Source organism: Lycorma delicatula, chromosome 4 (genome assembly GCF_047948215.1).
Source record: "Lycorma delicatula isolate Av1 chromosome 4, ASM4794821v1, whole genome shotgun sequence".
Classification (NCBI taxonomy): Eukaryota; Metazoa; Arthropoda; class Insecta; order Hemiptera; family Fulgoridae; genus Lycorma; species Lycorma delicatula.
In genome coordinates, this window is record NC_134458.1 from 162,647,497 (window position 1) to 162,670,718 (window position 23,222).

General features: G+C 31.6%; 1 protein-coding gene across 1 annotated transcript in view; it reads left to right on the plus strand.

Moving 5' to 3' along the window:
* Positions 1–23,222, plus strand: part of Blm (Bloom syndrome helicase) — a 101,323-nt gene that overhangs the window by 75,171 nt on the left and 2,930 nt on the right. Inside the window, exons 13-19 of the mRNA XM_075364633.1 lie at positions 122–317; positions 736–923; positions 3,992–4,139; positions 8,552–8,739; positions 11,386–11,577; positions 15,738–15,876; positions 22,074–22,332. Coding sequence (XP_075220748.1) covers positions 122–317; positions 736–923; positions 3,992–4,139; positions 8,552–8,739; positions 11,386–11,577; positions 15,738–15,876; positions 22,074–22,332 — 1,310 coding nt within the window. The remainder of the gene's footprint in view (positions 1–121; positions 318–735; positions 924–3,991; positions 4,140–8,551; positions 8,740–11,385; positions 11,578–15,737; positions 15,877–22,073; positions 22,333–23,222) is intronic.

Consider the following 23,222-nt stretch of genomic DNA (forward strand, 5'->3'; position numbering starts at 1 on the left):
TTTGTAGCACTATTTATTGTGGATATGTGATTTAGAAAAGACAATGAAATTAGAGATTAACAAAATAATATGTAAATATTTATTAACTTATTGAAATTCTATTTTAATTTTATTTTTGTAGGTAGTATGCGCCACTGTTGCTTTTGGTATGGGTATTGATAAACCAGATGTGAGATTTGTTATACATTACACATTACCTAAGTCACTAGAAGGTTATTATCAGGAGGCCGGTAGAGCTGGTAGAGATGGTGAAATTTCATCTTGTCTTTTGTATTACAGTTATGGTGATGTACATCGCATTCGTGGACTTTTAGAAAGTTAGTATTCATTTTTATAGAATTAATATTTATAATTACGATGTTACTTTATTCATTGTTTACAGAAACAATCAACTTTTAATGATATGATGAAAACTATCACTCAAAATGAATTTGTGTTATCCGTTACGTAAATTAAAATATATAAATTCAATATTTCTGTATTATACCATTTTGAGGTGTCTCAAACCCATCTTGCAATTAATAATGATACAAATACTTATCTTTTATTATGAAAATCCTTAAATTATTCTAGATTGTATGACTTAAGTAACTGCTGTTTGTGTATATGTAATGTGTGTGTTAATACTAAAAATGATTTATAACTTATTTTACATAGGAAATATTATTTTTTGATTACTTTTAAGCTTTAGTTGTATAATCTGTTATTGTGTAAAGCATTTCTTTCTATTTTAAGAGGATACAGATCGCTCAAATCTTGGAGCAAAACAGACACACCTACAAAATTTATGGAGAATGGCAAACTTTTGTGAGGATAAAACATATTGCAGAAGATACTTACAGTTGCGTTACTTTGATGAAGAATATAACCGAGAACAGTGTATTAAGAATTTAAGCACTGCATGTGATAATTGCATTAACAGGGTAAAAAATTCTTCATTTGATATTTTATAACTTTTTATCAGAATATTTTCTGCTAAATTTTAAACTGAAACATGGTTATTGATATATATCCTCATGATTTTCAAGCTATTGTATAGCTTAGTATTATTTTTTAGTCAGTCTATAATAAAAAAGAGAAAATCATGAACAAATAGTAAAAGCTTTGTTATTCATCAACCTGTTGACTAAACCCTTTCATTAATCAGCCGTTTTATATTAGTGCCTTATAGATAATTGCGACAAGTGTACAAAAATTATTTTTTTCTACAGCTGTAGTATAATGTTTGGAACCTGTATCATATTGAGGGTATTATGATAAAGGTGTTCAACCGATCAAAAGCCTACTCTTTTCAACCACTGATCAATCAGAAGCTGGTATTGTTTAATGTATTAGCTGTTCTTTTACTTTGATTTTAATCCAGTTTAATAGTTAGCAGTCAGAGGTTAATTTGAAAGTATACCAACATGTAACTAAGTTTCTATATTATACTGTTATCCTTTTATTATGTTGGATTCTAAGAAAGAAACACCGACCAACATTAAAGAAAAGCAGAAGTTATGATTGATAACCTATTGCCACAAAAATGTATTGTTTACTGTATTCTTTTTTGAATTAAAAATTATATATATTCTGTAACTGATGTATTCTCAATATTTTCTCAGTCGCAGAAAAAATACAGTATGTAACTCTCTATAATGGCCATTAATGCACTCTTGTGAATTTTATGACACACATATATTCTGTAACTGATGTATTCTCAATAGTTTATCAGTCGCAGAAAAAATACAGTATGTAACTCTCTATAATGGCCATTAATGCACTCTTGTGAATTTTATGACACTCACCAAGGCTCGTGTCATAACTTACTTTGCATTAGTGCATCATTATAAGTTATAATGATAACATCTTTATAATAAAATTATCATTGTAGCTTGCACTAGTGCAAGCTATGTAATTCCTATAATGATAGTTATCTAATGTTTGCTATTTTTAAAAATAAAGGTATTGAATCAAGAATTTAAAGACTTGTGAGTAACTTCATTTCTATGATAGTGGAATAAAATTTGGAAAATGACTTAACTATACATATTTAACACACTCAGTTCAGTATCATGATTTGTTTAATTAAATTAATTAATATTCGTATATTTATCATACCAGTGAAACAGCTGTAGAATAATTTTCAATTTTATTAAATTTTCAATCATTTTTATTGATTGCATAAAAAACTACTAATTATACTTTTTTAAAAACTTTTAATGACTCCCCTTTAACTGTGTGGAAATTACTCTTTTAAAAAACTATTTTATGGAGCTAATTATCTAACTCCTTTAGTACAGATACTAATAACCATTATAAGTTGAAAAAATTAGGCTGGGTCTATATTATGTTTATTTTTTCTCTTTTGCTAAAATTTGTTACATTTATAAAACGTTAAGTATATTAAGGTATATATTAAATACAGGATGATTCAGGGAAATTGTTAATTTTAAAAATTAAATATTCTTATGAAAAGTTTATTACATCTAATAGAAAAAGAACATGGCATTTACAAATAAATACACAAGATTTATTATTTGAAGATTACTTTTGGTGAGCTTCATCTCAAGGTAAGACATTCCTGCAGTCTCATAGTTAAACTCTGTATGGTTTGACGTAACATTTCAACAGGAATTTCAGCAATTGACTTTTAGTTTTAATGTCATAGCAGGTTGACTTCTACATTCTTTGCTTTAAGATGATCCTACAAGAAGAAGTTCCACACCGACAAATCAAGAAACCTGGGAGACCAGGGAATGTCACCATTTCTCAAAATTATATGTTGCCAAGCAATTTATTTACAGCTGCCATCAATATTCATACTGTGTGTTATGATCTATCTTGTTAAAACCAATTGTTGTCAGTAATATGTGGAAATGTCTAGTTTTTGCACATCAAAGTTTTTAAGTGTTTCAGCATGACAACATATCAAACTGATATGACTGTAGTCGTGAGGCCATGTTATATACCCATTTTCAAAAAATTAAGGGATTATGCCATATGACGACACAGCAACCACATGGTAAAGTGTAGCAGTTGCTAATGTAGCTGTATAGGATTATCTTGTGCCCAAAACTGAAAATGTTATTTATTAACCAAGATATTAAAGTGGAAATGTGCTATGTCACATCCAGAGACAGTTAACAAAGTCATTGTCCTTGTTTACCTTCTCAACCATTTGTTCACAGAATTTATAGCACGTTATGTGACTGTTTGGTTTCAGTTCCTGGATGATCTGCACTTTGTATGAATGTAAAGTAAGTCGTGCAAAGTTTTCTTTAAACACTTCAACTATATGACTGTAAAGATACTGCATGACAATGAATTCAATGGTGTAGGCTTCTTATAACAGCAGCTTGATATTGTTTGGCATATGAACATCCCAACCCCCGTAGGGTTAGACACCCACCTTGTGACAATTCTGGTCGCCACACCATTCTCCCCCATTCCTTGCCCTGGTGGGCTTTAACAGGACTGGCATATGAACCGTCCGCATACCGCCTGGAGGTTTCTTTTTTGTTGTTGGACCTGTTTCCTTAAAATTACTTATCCATATGTTAATTAATTGCATGAGCTGACATTACATGAACATGGCATTCTAAATTCTCTATGTTCAGCCTCCACACTGTCATTATTTTTATAAAAAAACTATGATGGCAAAAACATGTTACATACCACCTTCAAGTATCCATAATATCTAATCGGCAAGATACTGTGAGCTGGTTTCTATAAGTTATTCAATACTGACACTCATCAAGGCAATAAATACAAATTTCCTGTTTCCCTGAATCAAACATGTAATCATTTTAATAAATGTCTAGAAATTCCATTTTTATAAGTTGAGTATCTTAGTTTTTTTTATAAGTTTAATTTATCAATGTAGTATTATTTATAGTGTTTATAAAGTGTTAGTATTTATTAGTTTAATCAAATCAATTTTTTTTTTAAGAAAAAATTAATTTTATCAGTTTAATTTTGATCTATCACTTTGTTTGATTGGTTTTTGCAGGGTAACTTCAACACACAAGATGTTACTGCTGAAAGTATAATGATAATTAAATGCATTAAAAATATTTGTGGACGTCATTCAAATTATACTATAAATCATATTGTTGATGTATTTAAAGGCAGTAGAAATGAAAAAGTTACTAAGTCAGGTAATATTTCCATTTATTTATATCAAGCTATTTATTTTTAGGTGTGCGTGTGTGAGTGATAAATAAACAGGTTGTACCTACATAATCCATTTCCTCTAAGACAGTCATCTTTTTTCCTTTTTATTTAAGCTTGTTCTATTTATCCTCTCTTCTAATTCACACTCATTGCATATATCCTCCTTTATCTTATTCCTACTACCTCTCATTTCAGTATTCTTTATCTCATTCTCTCCTTTACCATCTTATTCACATATTGTAATCATTCAAATTTACCTTTTCGGTTTTCTTTTCCACGCTAAAAACATTTCAATAATTTTGTTCACATTCAAAATTAGGATGAATTTGCATTTTATGCAGGATTTGCATACTTTCTCTAGGAAAATTCTCAGTCAACTCCAGCCCTGGTACATATAATAGATCTCTCCTTTCCTCTCTTTTTCACTTTTCTTTTTTCATCCTGTGTTATCTTTATCAGATGTAAATCTTCCCTTTAACTTTTTATTCCATTCTACATTAACTCCCTTTGCACTTTATCCATAGAATTATACAGCTAAAACTTAGTTAAGAGTAACATTTTTTTGAACTACATATTTAGCTAATATATATATATCTGAACTATTAATATTGTACAAAAGACAATTAAACAGATGTCATACATAATGTTTGGTTTACATTTTGGCTCTTCTGAGAGCTTTATTTTTTGGGTTAATGAAAATGTATTATCAAACAGCCTTATTGTGGAAAAATGGTTAAACCTTGGGAAGATTGCTATTTTTAGATTCTTACAGAAACTTCTATCAAAAAAATACAAATTGTAATATTAAACCAGTCATTATTCTAGGTAAAAAGACTTCTATTTTGATCTTCCAAGATCTGCTATAGACATAGGGCCAATCGCTAACAAAATGAGAACAGTTGAAAAGATGAAAAATTTATTAATGTTTTTAAATACTTACATATTTATTTTATGTTTCTGCATAATCACCATTTTGTTCCAAATCCTTTTGATGTTGTGATAAAGCTTCTTCAAACCCGCTGCATAAAATTCTGTTGCCTAGGATTGTAGCTACTTTTGCACTGTGATTTTTCTCTTCACTTGCCTCAAACCGTTGAGACACAAGCCAGTGAATTGTAGGAAGAGATGGTAGTCATTGGGTGCGAGATCAAGACTGTAAGAGGATGTTCAAAAATTTCTCATCCAAATTCTTGAATTGTTTCTGTTGTGCTTGCAGCCATGTGAGAACGTGCATTATCATGAAGAAGAACAATTCTTGATCTCAGCATTCCCCGTCGTAGGTTTTGAATGGCATGATGCAGTTTAGAATGTGTTTCACAATAGACTTATGATGTGATGGATGTTCTAGGTTACATGCAATCAAACAAGCACACCCTTTTGGTCCCAAAATACAGTAGCCATGATTTTCCTTCGAAACTGGGTTACATTGAATTTTTTCAGTTTAGGTGAAGTAGAATGACGCCACTGCATGGATTGTTGTTTCTTAGCATCGACATATAAAATCCATGTTTCATCATCAGCGATGATATGGGGAAAAAATTTGTCTTCCTTGTGACTTAAGTGATCAAGGAAAGCACATGCAGATGTCATTCTGTGATCTTTGTAAGCACTTGTCAATGTTTTCAGCATTCATTGTGCACTCAGTTTATGTCAGTCTAGAGTATCAGTCACAATTCTCAGCAGCGTTGCCTTTTAAACTTATGGAAATTCTAGAGAAAGATTGCTAACCATAAAGCGATGGTTTTCTCTCATTTTTGCATTCACACATTCAATGAGATTGTCAGTCCAAACACTACGCCTGCCACTTCACTGTTCATTGTGAAGATTTGAATGGCCTTCCATAAACTCATGACACTATTGCCTTTTCCTTCACTCATTGCAGTAGGCTTATATGTTTCACACAATTGACGATGAATTTCAGCAGTATTATGTCCTCTTGCATTTAGAAATCTAATCGCTGATCAAACATCACAACTGGTGGGATTTGTTATTACCATCACATTTGTTAACTGCCACATTTACAGTTACATGCCCAACAGACTATTTAATGCTACTGCACGTGTGTGAACCAATCAGTGTTGCCAGTCACTATTTATAACTCATCGGCCCTTACTTTTGAACTGCACATCATATATCATGTGTAAATCTCTAAAGATTCAACGTAAAGTTACTTGTAGAAAAATTTGGACATATCGTAATCAAAATTTCCTCCATTAGTCTCCCTGATAGCCTTCAGTTTTGTGGGATAGGATCTTAACAAGTTTGAAATAGGTTGGTGTTGAATTTATAGTCATTTAACAAATTTTCAAAATCGACTTACTGATGCAAATACGAGGTGCGACAATAAAGTAATGAAACATGTGAAAAAAATTGTTGCTTACCGTTTTAGTCATGTTTAGTGTTGTCTCCTTCAAATTAGTTCCCCTCTGATTGCACACACTTATTCCAGCGCTTCTGCCATTAATGGTAACATTTCTGGAACTCATCTTCTGTAATATCCTCTAAGACCCTCGTCACAGCTTTTTGTACATCTTGTGTTGTTTCAAAATGGTGACCCTTGACCGCCATTTTTACTCTTGGAAATAGAAAAAAGTCACACGGAGCGATATCTGGTGAATAAGGTGGCTGTGGTAGTACTGAAGTTTGTTTTGAGGTTAAAAATTGCTGTACTGACAGAGCAGTATGGGATGGCGCATTATTGTGATGCAGAATCCAATTATCAGCAATGTTGGCACGGACACGAAGAACTCGTTTACGAAGTCTTTCTAAAATTTCTTTGTAGAAATATTGGTTAACTGTTTGTCCAGGAAGCACCCACTCTTTATGAACAATTCCCTTGGAATCGAAGAAGCATACAAGCATGCATTTCACTTTTGATTTTGACATGCGAGCTTGTTTTGGTCTGGGTGATCCCTTTGAGCACCATTGCGAACTTTGGCGTTTTGTCCCTGGATTGTATTGAAACAACCAACCTTCATGGTGATGAAGGTTGGTTGTTTCAATAGTGATAACACGGCTCAACAAATCTGGATTGATTTCCGTTTGCTCTAACAGATCGGCTGCCACATTTTTCCATGTTTCTCGCTGTTGTGTGAGATTTTTGGGGACCATTTTTGCACAAATCTTTCTCATACCAAGATCTTCAGTTAATATTAGGCGAACCGTTTCTTGATTGATGTTGAGTTCTTCTGCGATCATTTTCACGGATAATCTTCGATCAGATCGTACGATTTCACGCACCCTGGTCAAGTTTACATCTGTCCGTGAGGTTGATGGTCGTCCACTGCGGTCTATCTTCAACATTCGTTCTGCCTTCACTAAAAATTTTATGCCACCGAAAAACCTGAGCTCTTGACATAACCTCCTTTCCAAAAGCCTTCTGAAGCTTACCATAAGTTGTCGTCACGTTTTCACCCAATTTAATGCAAAAAGAAATGGCATACCGTTGTGCAATATTTTGGGGTTTCATTTCTGTGACGAGAGACACAAACACGTGTTCACTTATTACAGCACAACTCTCGACTGAGCAGTTGCATCAATGTACCGCTTGGACTAGAAGTAGCTTATAGACCAAGGTCAAAGATGGTGTGGCTACACAAGCTGCAGGGTTGCCACATCTTGCAAAGAAAAATCAGTCTCATTACTTTATTGTCGCACCTCGTATATATCATTTTTTTTATTCTAATTTTTCATTGTCTTTAAAAATGTTCTGAAAGTAACCTACCATTTCCAGCCCTACCTTATCAAATGAAAGTCAACTCAATTTTTGACAGAAAAAATGTTTGGTCAAATTCAGTTTGAGACAAGGTACCTTACCTTTTAATGAAAATGTCACATCGTTTTTATTGTTATCTTCCTTACTTTTGTTTTTTATAAAAGCAGTACTTATGGAATGCTTTTCATGTATGAAGCTAGGAATATGACAAAGAATAGAAAAAACTTGATTCAGAGAAATGAAAATGGTAAGACTCACTCTAATTTATAAGACCTAACAGTTAGTTAAATTAAAAGTCAACAGTTAGTTAACTGAAAAGGCCTCAGAAGATGTATATTTGATATGGTATAGGTTCATAAAAAATATTAATAAAAAATCACCTTTTGATGAAAATGGAGTCACCAGGATTTTTTCTCTGAGGAAGGTTGAGGCACGCCTCCGCAGCTAGGCTCTCCGGGCAAAGAAAAAATAAATTTTAAGGGATATTAGAACATTATAATGTATAATATGATTGTAAACTAGGCTAAATGGAAAGAATTGTCTGCATCAGTGATTCTTCATAGATGGAAAAATGTACAAGAAAGTTTTAGAATATGGTACTATAGATAAGGTAAGCAATTTTATTTTTAAATATTTATTTTTATTATTTATATAAATACACATTGTGGTGATATTCTACAGGTCATGATAAATTGGATTTACACGGTAAAGGTAAAAATTGGAATAGAAGTGATGTCGCAAGATTATTACATAAATTAATTTTAGAAAATTACTTAGATGAATATCCAGTAGTTTGTAGAGATGATATAGTTAATATGTACATTAGACTCGGACAAAAAAGTGATTCATTACTTAAAGGAAATGTTAAGGTAATGCATTTTTTTATTGTAATATTTGGATTTTTTTTTATGTTAATTTCTCTTTTATTAATTGCTGGTAAATTTTAGGTTCATTATTGGTTTTTAATTTCTGTAATGCAATAATATCTTCCATGACAGCCATATCACAGTTCGTATTATAAGCATGTTATAAATTTTTGCAATAATATAAATATTTTAATTCAAAATTTGTGCAACCTTTGCTTCACTTTTCAATTGTACACTTATATATAATGGTAGACTGCAGGAAGAAAAACTTTCCTACAGTTTGTTTATATATATATCATTATTGACCACTGTGTTTATAAAATCTATTATTACATGAAATAAGTTATTAACTATATTTCCAATAATGGATTTTCACAGTATCCCACATCTTCAGTTGGTATTGAATTCTATAACTACATTAAAATGTACTCTTTTAATAATTTATCATTTTATTCTAAATTGTTTTCTGTTTTGAAATTTTGAATATATTTTAATGTAGTTATAGAATAAAATACAAACGGAAGACGTGGGATAGCACAATAATCAATTATTGGAAATTAATATGGTAAGTTTAACTTAATTACTATGTATTGGTGGTTTATATATAATGTGAATACAAATCATTATATATACATATATTTAAATTTTATCAAATAAACCACCTAGTACTGATTATTGAGATAAGATATATATATATATATATATATATTTTGATTCAGATCACCCCATAAGTTGAAACGTGGGTGTGAATTGTATGGAAATTTATAGCATCTGAAAAATACTGAGTCCTACCAGAATTTGAACCTTCAGGTAAATAGTGGAAGTTTATTTATTTCATTGAGCCAGTCAATGTAGGGGTTTGCATACTGGCTTCCAGATAAGCTGAACTCAGGTTCAATTCCTGGTTCTGGTGTATGTACAGCATATTTGAGGTAGTAACAATAAAATATTCATGATGTAACTGCAGGCTAATGTCCATTGACAGTTTAATTTTTTTTTTTGTGAGGGTGAATTTAGCATATGAATAATGCTAATCAGAAACTATCTGAATGAAATGGTAGACACTACTATCTCAGGATCACCATATAAGTTCATGCTACTATTTTCTATAAGATCCATCTTGTAACAAATTGTTTTGTTACATCACAGACTCTTCTAAATGATAAGCATTATCTAATAATGTTGGGTAATAAATTAAAAAGTTTAAAGATATGTCTGTACAGAAAGAAACACCCATTATATAATAACAAAGCAACTGAGATAAATATTTTTAACAGAACTGTTAATTTTATCTTAGGTCATTTTTGCATGCAGTCACTTAAACATTTAGTTATTCATAATTCATTACAGTGTTCTGTATTACCTCATTGTACTATTCTCATAAGTCCATTCAGAAACATTCTGGCCGCATCCATCAGTATTCTTCATTCATGGGGCTGCTTATCTCCCCCTAAATAGTTTGTTAATTTAATTTTAAAGGTGAGAATCAATAGGACAAGGCCAGTCTAGAGCTTAGAAAACAACTTCTCTTATGAATTAGTGAGCTGTGTAATCTATCTAGCAGTGTGGGGCTAGGCAGTTCGATGGAGAAGGATTATGCTAATCTTTCTCAAAAATGATAATCTGAATTGCCAGGCACAATCCTGTTATTTCTTCAAAATATACAGCAACGTTAATGCCATACATTTTGCCATCTCAACAAGGAGTAGACCTTTTTTTGTCAAAAGTCTGCTTAAACTTCATGTGTGTGGATGGCAAATGAGAGTGATGCCAGTCATCAGTTGATATTTGCTTATTGATAAGATATAGCAAACCCTAGTTTCACTGCATGTCGTAATGCATGCAACTGAAAAATTCATCTTCCTTTTGTTTAGATTTGAAAACAGTGCAGCACCTTTATTACACTTTACTTTCTATTTATCAGTAAGCATGTGTGGAACCCATTTGGCACATCTTTTGCATATCCATGATGAACAGTGAGAATTTTTTAAATTATAAAGTAAGAAATGCGTAAAAGATTTTTTGGATGTCATTCAGTGTAATATTGCTTATTAAAGATGCATGATGCAATTGCTGACTCTCACCTACGCAATTGGTACAGCAGGCCAATGATCCTTCATTGGCCTGTTGTACCATATTGATTAACAGCGTGTTTAAAATAGCACAAACAGGTTAAGTCATCATGTATTTTAAAGCACTACCATAACAGTCACCCCCTGCAGTATATAATATTACTACAAGCAGGCACATCGAACAGCTATAACAGCTGAATATAGTATTACCTTATAGCAAGAAAAAAACTTCATTTTGACACATCTAATTATAATTAAAGTTATAGTTAAGTTGTTAGAGGTTTATCTCATCATACTAATAAGCCAGTATAAATATTGGAAAATAAAGTCTCATGTATTTTGCTAAATTTCTAAGTTCTAATGTTAGTTTTGACAGAACAGAGTATGGTACAGATTGAATCGGTTTTATTGATACTACTTAATACAAATATTTTATCAGTGAGAAGAGTGAAATTTTAAATATATGGAATTGCTGGAAGATTTCAGCAACCGATAAAATTTTTTTTTTAATTCCTATTTTTGATGAAATATAATGTATATTTATTTTTATATTATTCTTTGTATGTTTTTGCTTTAGATAATGCTTCCGATATATAGTGAATCTGAATCAAATGTTAATAAATTATCAGTTGTTAATAGAGATTCATTGAATGTTGTTAGTGCAAAAATTAAAGAAATACAAGAAAATTGTTATACTGCTCTTATGGACGTTGTACAGTCAATTGCTGAATCATTAAATATTAATCCCGCTAGCATTTTCCCAGTCCAGGTATGTATAATTTATTTATTTTATAATTCTGTGTGTTAACAACATTAGGGAAGCTTAATTGTAAATTAATATTTAAAAGAAATTTTATAAAAAGCTTGTTATTATTTGTAGTTGAAAATGATTTTTATTCTACCATTCTCTTGATCACTGATAACAATTGCCTGTCATAACCAAATTATTGTATTCTATGTTTACGTTATCAGTACAAATTGTAATTAAAAAATTCAAGAATAAGCCCATAAAAAGACTACTTGATTTAAATTTTCCTACCATCTCTTCAAAGTAATCCTATCCCTTGTGCAACAATACTCTGTTCTCAATTTTTCTGCCATATTGTAATATTTTGAGGAAGTCGTGATGATGTTTAAATGCATCAAACATATTGTTTGACTCGCAATGGGTATCTGTATGGTGCTGAAATAATGATCCTTTGACTTGAGGTTCATTTTGAAGAATAGAAGTTACAGGGGCCAATTTCAGTAAGTACAGTATTGCTGAAGTTTAACTGTGTTATTACATTTGAAAGATTCATGTATTTTGTTAAGCTAGCTGTGTGGCAGGAGCATTGTCATGATGACCTTATTTGCCCTTATGCCAGTGTTTCTCAGCGTGTGGGGCATGCCTCCCTAAAGGGGCATGATAACACTAAATGGGGGGCACAAGCACATTAGAAAGAAAATATTATTAAAAAGATTTATTAATTTACTGAAAGGAAAGCAAAACAAAATACATTCTGACATAATAAATAATAAAATACACATTTACACCACTATAATACACTTATAAATAGGATTGTATCAGCATTGCACAATGTATTAAATTAACTTATCAATACTACATTAAAAACAAGTTTGATAATTATTAGTGACTCCTTGGGCCTTGGTTAATTATTAGTTGACTCTCTTGCTATCTTGCAGAGCAAAGTTTTTCGAAGGAAGGTTTAATATTAGAAATTGACACAGAGTTCTTTTTCTATATTTATTTGAGATCTATATTTTGTCCTCAAAGCAGCCACTGCAGAAAATCTGGTTGCGCAAAGGTAGGATGTTGAAAATAGTAATAGTATATGAAATGTTCTTGTTCTCATTGTAGAAAACTCATCATCCACCCCTGCCCAAAATTCATAGAGTGATTAGTTACTAAATTCTCTTTTGATTTTACCACTTGCCGTGAAGTCTATGAAGATTTCTTCTTCAGTAGTTGAGAGTTCAGTAGCAGAGAGAGTAGTTAAGTAGTTAAGTTTTAACACATTCATCCACATTTACAAACATTTTTAGGTTTTTTTGCTTTAAATTTCTACTCCACAATTCCAATTTTCTACAAAAAGCATTAACTTTATCACTCATATCCAACATATGTGTATTTGCTCCTGGGAGTTGAAGATTCAAGGTATTTAATTTATTGCATATGTCGACCAAGTAGACCAATTCCGTCACAAATAAGCCATTTTGAAACTTGTTGGCTTCCGATAGGTTTTCCTTTTCTAGAAAAATGGCGATTTCATCTTCATTCATAAACACGTTGTAAAAATTTCCCGCGTGATAACCATCTTGCCTCGCAATAAAATTATAACACTGAATGTACTGCACCCATGTCTTTACAAAGTGTAGAAAAGATTCTTAATTTTAAGGGTCTTATTTTTATTTTATTTACTATGGTTACAACCGTCATTAGCACAATATTCAGACCAGGACTCATTTCTTTGAAAGCCAGAGCTTCTCTGTGGATCATGCAATGTGTCCAGACACACTGGAGATTTTTGTTTCACAAGTGCTTGTATACTTTGAAATCTTCTAGACATTGAACAAGCACCTTCGGTGCATATTCTGACGTGATTTTTCCACTCTATGTTTGCCTCGTTTATAAAATCATTTAAGATAGTAAATAATGTGAGTGCTGTTGTTTTGAGTTCTATTGGTTTTCAGAAAAGTAGTTTTTCTACTGCTGACATACCATCATACAAGATCAAACATAGGCAATGAAATGAGCATCTTTATTTCTGTCTGTTGCCTCATAAAGCTGAATTGAAAACAATTTTCATGCAACTTCCCAAAAAGCTGATACTGTACATTTTTAGCTATATCACCAATTCAATGGGGAACAGTATCATTTGATAGAGGTATGGACTGCAGTTATTTGGCAAAATTATCTCCAAACAGTTTCTACAATCTCAGTTGCAGCTGGAAAAATAAGCTCTTTACCAATGGTGTGAGGCTTTTTACATCTGGCTGTTTTATATGAAACTTTGTAAGAGACAAGTAGAGCTTTTTCATTCACGGACAAAGTTTTTTTTAAAATGATGTTTGCTTTTCACATGATTTTAGTTTTAATTTGAAGAATTCTCAGGGTTTGTTAACATACTCACTATGAGTCGTTTCCAAATGTTTAAGTGTATTAGGTTTCACGCTGCCGTCTGCCAAATTTTTTGAGCAAATAACACACACAGGCCTTTCTTCACCATTTTCTTCAGTACTGGTAAACCCAAAATTTAAGTATTCTTAAGAATATTTTTTTGATTTTATTTTCGGAACCACACTCGTCTGTGCACTTGATGCTTCATTATCATCTAATGCTCACTTACGCCCACTTAAAAATTTATCCATGATTCTGTATAAATCTGCTGTCATGAATTTTAATTACGTGAATTGCTGTTAACATGCAAATTACAACATACACATTCATGATACATTTGATAGCGATAGAAAGATCAACTTGATAGACTGGCTGGAATTGAACAAGGTGCAGCATTTATTCAAGTTTGCACAGATGTTTCAGAATGTTTGAGACAAATCAGAATGTCTGATACAGTGGACATAAGACAGAGAGCAATAGAGACATCGATTTTGGTTTTGTCAGTGCAGTGGATTGGTGTTGCCAAATATCAATAAATTTACTAATTTTTAGTAATTTGTAAAGTTTGTAATTAAGGTTGTAGTGTAGCTTTAGTGTCAATATACATCATTATTGTATAAATTGTTATTGTATGAGAGGGGGGCACGTTGAAAATTATGATTGAAAATTGGGTCGCAAATACTGAAAGGTTGAGAAATGCCTTAGACCAAGGTTAATATTTGTGTTCAGTGTCCTCTCTTAGTTGCATCAGAGCATTACAGTACAGTAGAATAGGATATTGGTAATTTACCTAAGGTAATAGATTCATGAAGAACATACAATACTTTATTTTTTCTCAGATTGCGGGCCTTTCTTCCTCTGAGGTTTCTACTTTGTACTTGGATCTTAGTCATAGACCCAACTCTTGATTGATGATAAACCTGTCTTAAATAAAGGTTTTCCTGAGCTTTCTATTAGAGGTGGTTCAACATGATTCGTGTTTAAAATGAACATCAGTATTCCCTGCACCACTTATAGTCCCACATTGATCATGTAAAGCATTTGCTTTATGGTAATCCAAAATTCCTCACACACAATCTATCATATTATGTTTATATTTGTATTCATGGAGAGTCACTTTGACTTGTCATCATCCTCCTGTAATATTCTGGCTCATAAAAGAATAGATGCTGTTTAAAACACTTCGACCAACTCATTGATTTTTTCCTGTGGCCGGATATGTTAAAGGTTTCTGATGTGGATTTCCTGAGTTTGATGCAGAATTTGATGTTAAATATCTGCTCTACCTTATGGTTCATAGCATTATGACAAATCCCCATGTATGCAGTCAAAAAGAATATGCTGTGTGAGTGTGTGTGTGTGTGTGTGTATATATATATATATATATATATATATATATATATATATATACATACACACGGCATCCCTTTGGTTCATGAATATCACTGCTGCATCATGTGCATTTCTTATAAAACTAGTATTAGAATTTTTTTATTGTACCTCACATAGTAGACATGTGAGTATATTTTAAGTGTAGATTGGCCTTTCTGACTATTCCCAAAAATATATTTTTAATTACATGCATGGGAAATTGCTGATTTAACTAGTCTATGAATAAATTTACTTATTTTAAGGGATTATAGGTTAAAATTATGGTAATTTATCTTTAGATTTGATTAAACTTATATTGTAATTAAAATCCTGTGTCAAATATTAAAATGTTTTAAACAATAGAAATTTTTCTGTATTAGATGTTAGTTGTTAAAATTGTTATCTTGTATATTTTCTTCTTTTTTTTTGTATATTAGGCTGTACGAAGTATGTCCAGAGAATTGCCAGAATCAGAGGAAAATATGTTAAGCATTGTTGGTGTGACAAGTGCAAATTTCAAGAAATATGGCAAACAGTTATTGGAAATTACACAACAATATGCTGCTGAAAAACTGGGTGTGTTTTTTTAATATTTGTATCTAAAGAAGGTTTGAAAACTTTTCTTCAATAATTACTTTAAAAATTTGTGAAGAGTATCCTGATTGCTCATCCCTCCCTTCATCTCTGTTCATTGTTATTGGCTTCCCTCTTCCTATATCTACTGTTCTCTGTTCCTGATGACCTCAAATGCATGTAATATTATTCAGAAATAATAAACCATTATGTTTCTCACAACTATTAATTCTGATAAATGAAACAACACAAAACAAAATGAAGATGTTCAAAACTTCACACCAGACATCTTTGTTTATTACTGAACAATACCCAACAAACCCACAGGGCAATCAACCTAATGCTGTAATAAAAATAAAATTTAACCATTAAAAATTATTAAATTTCAAAATTAGGTCATTATCTAATAATTTCAAAAATTATTAGATAATATTCAAAATAGAACTAATTAACAGCTTGGACTGAGAATATTAATTACAAAAGATGTAATTATATTAATGTTAGCGATAAGGGAAGTATTTTAAAATAAGATATCCTGTCCACGGTGCATAAGTGTTGTGAAGGAGAAGTTAATTAAAAATCATATTGTATAATTATAAGAAATTTTAAATAGAATTATTTATCTGCTTAAGAAAGTAGATCCTAGTATAAACAGCAGTCAACTCATTTTAAAATAGTTTTAAGATTCCTTAAAAAATTAATTAAAAAGCAGACACGTTTCATGACAATTGTTTAATGATACTGACTTTAGTATAGTAGCTTACTGTGATATGTCTGTATTGATGCAGAAATCATAAAACATTTGCATTAGATTTGTGTTGTTTTTCAGATGATGTTCATCTGACATGATATCTGTATACAAAAGCATGAAACTGTTAAAAGTGAGATAGACAAATAATTAGCACTGCTTTTAACTGTAAATGACCTCAAAAAAACTCTCTCTCTTTCTCTCAAAAAACTCATGAATAAGCATAAGAAAGCATTTATTGCAGATATTATAGTTCGATAATACATTGCATCCAGAAAGTCGCTGTGCAGTATGCTTTGGAATTACGTGGTGCATTCTGTTCTTTCAATATTGGGGTGGTTGCCCTGTGGGTTCATTGGATGTTGCTCAATAATAAACAAAGACGTTAGTTATTGGGTTGTGATTGAACAAGATCCGTTTCATTTTGTGTTGTTTCATTTATCGGAATCAATAGTTGCGAAAAACAATGGTTAAACAAAGCAAAAATTGGAGTCTGGGTTGGTGTGAGCAGAACATGCATTGTGGGTCCAGTCTTATGAAAATACAGTTAATAGTGATTGTTAATGTGCTGTTTTAACAAACTTCATTAGTCAATGGAAATCACAAAGTTAACAGAAGAATTACAGATTATCAGACACAGAAATCAATCACGGTTGGTTCCAACAAGATGGTGCTGTGACACCATTTTGTTGGCTTTGGTCAATGACAGCTGGGAACTATTTTACCTGAATAACAGAATATTTATAAATATGAGCAGTTAATCTTTAATGTAAAGACTGTTGACTCAGTTTTTGTTCTTGAATGACAGTCTTTCAACAATCGGTGTGCAAATTAATCAATTTATTTAGTGATTAGTTGTGATAATTTCCAATCAGCTGTTGTAACAGATAATGGAACACAATATTTTAGAAGTTAGATATCAGGTGTTCTATGCTATTTAATATAGCACTGCTGTATTACATTTCAGTTCTGATTTCTACAAAATGGTATCACTGAATTAAGAAATAAAATTAAATTTTTGAGTTATTATAATTAATATATGTACACACATATATATATATATATATATATATATATATTTATACTCACACTTTTATCAAACCCACTTTTTTTTATGAAATATTTGATGAACAAATCATTTCGAGGAGTTGATCATCATCATCATCATTTCGAGTCTGCATGATCATCCAGTCTCGCTCCCCCAGATTACTTTCTATGGGGAGCAGTGTATATTGCAACAGACCATGCATGATTGACGAACTGAAGTTTGTCAATCATGCACACGTATACGGCTTTTAAGCCATATACATACTAGACATACCAACACAAGTATGGTACATTCATACGAATAATGGCATACATACAAGACATTCCAGTATATCAGCTGATTGAAATGTGTGTACTGTTCTATTGATGTTGGAGGAGGTCATTTTCAACACCTTTTATAAACTATTTCAGTTATTGTAACATCCATTTCTATAAAATAATGAAATAAACATACAAAGTAAATAATTAAGAAAGTTTCATCATTATACTTCCATAGTTCCAGTACACAGCAACTTTCCAAATGCATTATATATAGTAAAACATTTAATGTGTAGGCAGTGTAGTTGCTAAATTCACATGATGTTTTTATTCTTGATATGAAGACTATTAATATTAAAATCATTTAAGAAACATTTTATGCAAAAGTTAAAAATTTTATCTTTAATAAATCTCAGAAATTTATAAATCTTGGTTTTATTTATTTTTTCTGTAAGCAATCATATTGTTTGTTTCTAGTTAACAGTCATGTGTGTAACTAAAAGCAGTATAATTTTAATAATAAAAAATACTTAAAAAATTTGTTTAATCACCTTACCAGCAAAAAAAGATGTATTTTCTCAAGATCTTTTGGTTTTCAAATCATCATCAAGAGTTTAAAAGCATTGTCATAAATCAAAAATTAAAATGAGAATACATTTTTGCTGGTAAGGTGGTTAAAGAAATTGTTTAACTATTTTTTATTATTAAAATATATCCATGGAAACCATGTTTAAGAAATTTATCAATATAACTTTTTTACTTGTAGTAATAAAATTGTTTTGCTAGTGAATGTAACAAACCGAAAATGTTCAATTCTCTTTTTTCTAAATTTTATAATTTATTATGTAAGTAATTTTCTCATATTAAATTATATCAATATTTAATTATCTCGTTATTAAATTTATTTTTAATATTGTTACGCTTTTTTTTTTTAATTTTACATTTCATTGCGAGTTAACTATGCTTCTAAGTAAAGGCATTAAGTTTATTTATCTATTGTTAATAATTGTAAATTGCTAATTTCTTCTTATTTTATTTCTTTTGTTATGGTATTATCTATTATTTCAATTTAATATTTAGTGTTGATCTAATTATTTGGAATAAAGGACTTAAGATTATCAGGAAGTAATAAAACAATTTTAATCATTTTCTGGCCTACTAATCCATCTTTTTTTCAATTAAATCTTTCATAAACCGCATCTTTTATTTTGGACATCTCAATTCTTCCTTGATTTTTGTCTTAAAATTGGTCTGTGAAGAACAAATACTTCAATTACACCATTTCTTTCCATAAATTTTTTACCTTCTTATTTTACTGTATTACTATATTTACTGTATATACATTAAGATTTTCTTTTCCCATCTGCACAAGTAATTTTCTTAAGTAGGTTCTTCTGACCACGCAGACACAAGCCTACAGTGCTACAAACTGCAGGCCATGTCGCTGGATATACCCAGCAGTCCTTTTCAGGACTTGCCAACAAGAAATCTTGGACCTTCGGTCCGAATTTGCCACATAAATATGGAAAGCATAAATTATTCTAAGAGCCAATATTTATCGAAACTACTGAAGAACGACAATATTGATCTGGTCGCAATCCAGGAAACACATTGTAACACTGAGGAACAATTGCAGAAAAGAGGCAAAATACCTGGATATGAATTACTTGATGTTACATACCATGATGCGTACAGTGTCACTACTTATGGTAGACGCAATATAGAAAACACCACTCTCATTTCCACCTCCACGGGCAATGAAATTCATAATGTTGTAGTTAAAATCGGAAGTATAATAGTGTCCAATATCTATAAACCACCAGCTGTCTCGTGGCAAACGTCAGTAATCCAAATACCTCATCCTGCAGTCTACTTGGGTGATTTTAATAGCCACCACAAGCAGTGGAAATATAAGGATTATGATGCAAATGGTGAGGCTCTGGTGAGATGGGCTGAGGATGAGAATCTTAGTCTTGTCTTTGATGCTAAAGACCGATTTACTTTTAAATCAGTGGCTTGGAGGCGGGAGTATAATCCGGATCTATATTTCACCTCAACTGACAGCAAAAGTCGGCTGCTGCTAGTCACCTGAAAAGTTCTGTGTGACTTTCCCCACAGCCAGCACCGTCCAGTTATTATAGAGGCAGGTATAGCCAAATTTCACTCCTGACCTGTACCCTGCCCTAGATGGAACTTCAAAAAGACTAATTGGGAAAATTTTTCTAGGGATCTGGATAAATGCCCAGGCTGGATACCACCAATCAGAAAAAACTATAGCATATTTATTGGAGCAGTAACAAGTACTGCTAAGAAGTGCATCCCTAGAGGGTTTCGCAGAGAATATATCTCAGGGTGGTCCCAAAACAGCGAAGTTCTCTACCGAAGCTTCCTTGAGACAGGCGATCAAGAGGTGGCAGATGGTGGCGATCAACACAAATGGTCAGAAATGGTGGAAAGCCTGAACTTTCAGACCTCGAATCATCATGCATGGACTCTGCTAAGAAAATTAGGAAGTGGATCTCCTATTCGGAGACAAAAAGCAAATGTCTCCCCAAACACTAGCATCCCACATAGTGGCAACACCCAGAGCACCAAGAGACAGGGCGCATGCAATTGAGATAAAACACGAACTAAGAAACTTGAGGAGGGAGGCAGGAGAGACTGAGTACGCTTACCCTTTTACACTTGAAGAAATTGAGTTGGCGCTCAAAGATGTCGCTCCACAAAAAGCACCAGGATTCAATGGTATCAATCCGGAATTTTTATTAAACTGCAGAAAATACGCAAAACTTTGGCTGGCCAGATTCTTCACTGACATAATGCAGATACCCAGACTGACATAATGAGCTGGGTCTGCATTATGTGGCACCAGCAACATAATGCTTTCAGAGTTTTTAATTGCTTTCAGAGTTAAAGCAAGCAAAGGTAGTAGCCGTTTTAAAATCAGGGAAACCAACAAACTTACCTAAGAGCTACGGCATTGCTGTCAGTGACATATAAATTACTAGAAAGGCTTATCTACAACAGAATCTGTCTGAGAATATTTGATGTTATACCGATTGAATAAGCAGGCTTTAGGCCAAAACGAAGTTGTAATTGCTGCCACAGAGGAAGGATTTAACCTAACTGACACCTGGGGTCAAGAATGGACCACAAATCAGAAGAGCCAAATCCCATGTATTACTCAAAAGCCGCCAGGTTTTGCTTGCCATGTAAGACATGGTCAATGCTAAACAGAATATAAACTCAGCATGGTAGGTGCACCTATTTCCTGTATAAATGGGGTAAAACATCGACGCCCCTTTGTGTGTGTGGTGAAAATCAAACTGTTAAACACATCACAGAAGTTTGCCGTAGGACAGCTTATGAAAGTACTCTTGATAATTTCCTGATGGCGACTCCAGAATCAGTAGCTTATATTAATTTGTTAAATGTTTGTTTGTAATTGTTGTTGTTTTGGTGCCATTTGCTAAATAAATTAGTTAAAAATGATATTCCAAAAAAATCATTAAGTTAAAATGATTGTGTAAAGTCATTTCTTGTCAATGGAAGATTTTTATTGTAGTGAAATTTATGAATAGATGTGGAAGATCTGGGTCAAATTTTACATCACAAATCAATAAAACTATTTTACCTGAAAAATGAATATTTTTAAATATGAGCAGTTAATCTTTAATGTAAAGACTAATTTTTTGTGCTTGAATGATAATCTTTCAACAATCAGTGTGTGCAAATTAATCTGTCTATTTAATGACTAGTGATAATTTCTAATCAGCTGTAGGAACAGATAATGGAACTTATAATTTTTTTTTATGTTAGATATCAGATGTTCTATGCCTTTTAATATAGCACTGCTGTATTATATTTCAGTTCTGATTTCTACAAAATGGTATCACTGAATTAAAAAATAAAATTACATTTTTGAGTTTAATGTATATATATGATATGTGGAATTGAATGTAAAGTTTCTAAGATTATAATAACCCATTGGTTCTGGTCAGGTGTTGTGAATGTAAAAAATTAAATTAAATTAAAACTGCGTATAATAAAAAATGCATATTTATATAAAAATTTATGTTTTTCAGTTGTAATATTTACATGTTATATATAATTTTAATTGAAAGTTATTCCTTTCTTTGTTTATCAGTCACCTGTATTGAGGAGACTGAAATGAGTGAGCCTCAAGAGTCACTCAATAGTAACTCTTGGGTAACAAGTGATGCTGGTTTTAGTAACAACCGTGCTGAAACATCTCATTATTTTAGCAGTCCTAATTCGTCTAAAAAACAATTTACTAAACAAAGAGGAGGCAGAAAAAAAAAGAATAATGGTAGGAAATCAAGTAGAGGCATAAAGAGGAAGAGTAGTAAGCCTGCAACGAAATCAATTGCTGCTAAGAAAGCAAAGTAAGATATCTGTATTTTTTTAATACTATTCTGGTTTATCAAAGTTTATATTGCCATACTAGGTTATATTCAAAAGTGTAGGATATTAACATATGAAAAAAGTTTAAAAATTATTGGTTTATCACTTCAAAGTAATCTCCTTCTGAATGGGTATCTTAATCGGAAACATTTCTAAAAGTAATCTTGCTTCAGGGTGATCATTCATTTTCAGTTCTCTATAGATTTGCAAAATGACACTAACACACCACTAATAAAGAAATAAAATGCTTACTTAGCAGACTGGTTTAATAAGTGCAGTTTGTACTATTTAGTGCCATAACGCTGATTCACACATTCAAATTTCAGGAACTTTTGGATAGCACTGTGTATTGACTTAATCCATTACACTTCAGTTAACATTTTCTCAGTTCATCCATTCATAAACATTAAATGTAGCCAAATTGGTTGTAATTTTTTTTTCAGCTACTTTTATAAGCATTACCAAACTAAACAACTATAATAATATTCATTTTATAATTAAAGTTTGGTTTTATTACATTAAAATGAATTAATTTTATTTTGTGTTATCTTTAAAATTTTAATTCTGCAAAGTTTATAAGAATAGTTAAATTCTAATTTAAATGGTTAAAGATTGGTTTAATTTTCTTTAACCCGTATATATTGGATCGTTCTGCAAGATAGTTTTAGTAGACAAGATGTTGGCAAGTTGTGCCAACATAAGTTTACATTGTTTTATGTATACAGGTATTGTGTTTTGTTCAAATAAGTCTTTATGTTTGGCCTTACTATTTTTTATTCTAGGGTCTTACCAAGGCCATTGAGTAATTACAACCAACAGTTTTTATTTTCTGCGGTCAGGTTTTTGAACAGAATGTATGTTTCGTAAAGAT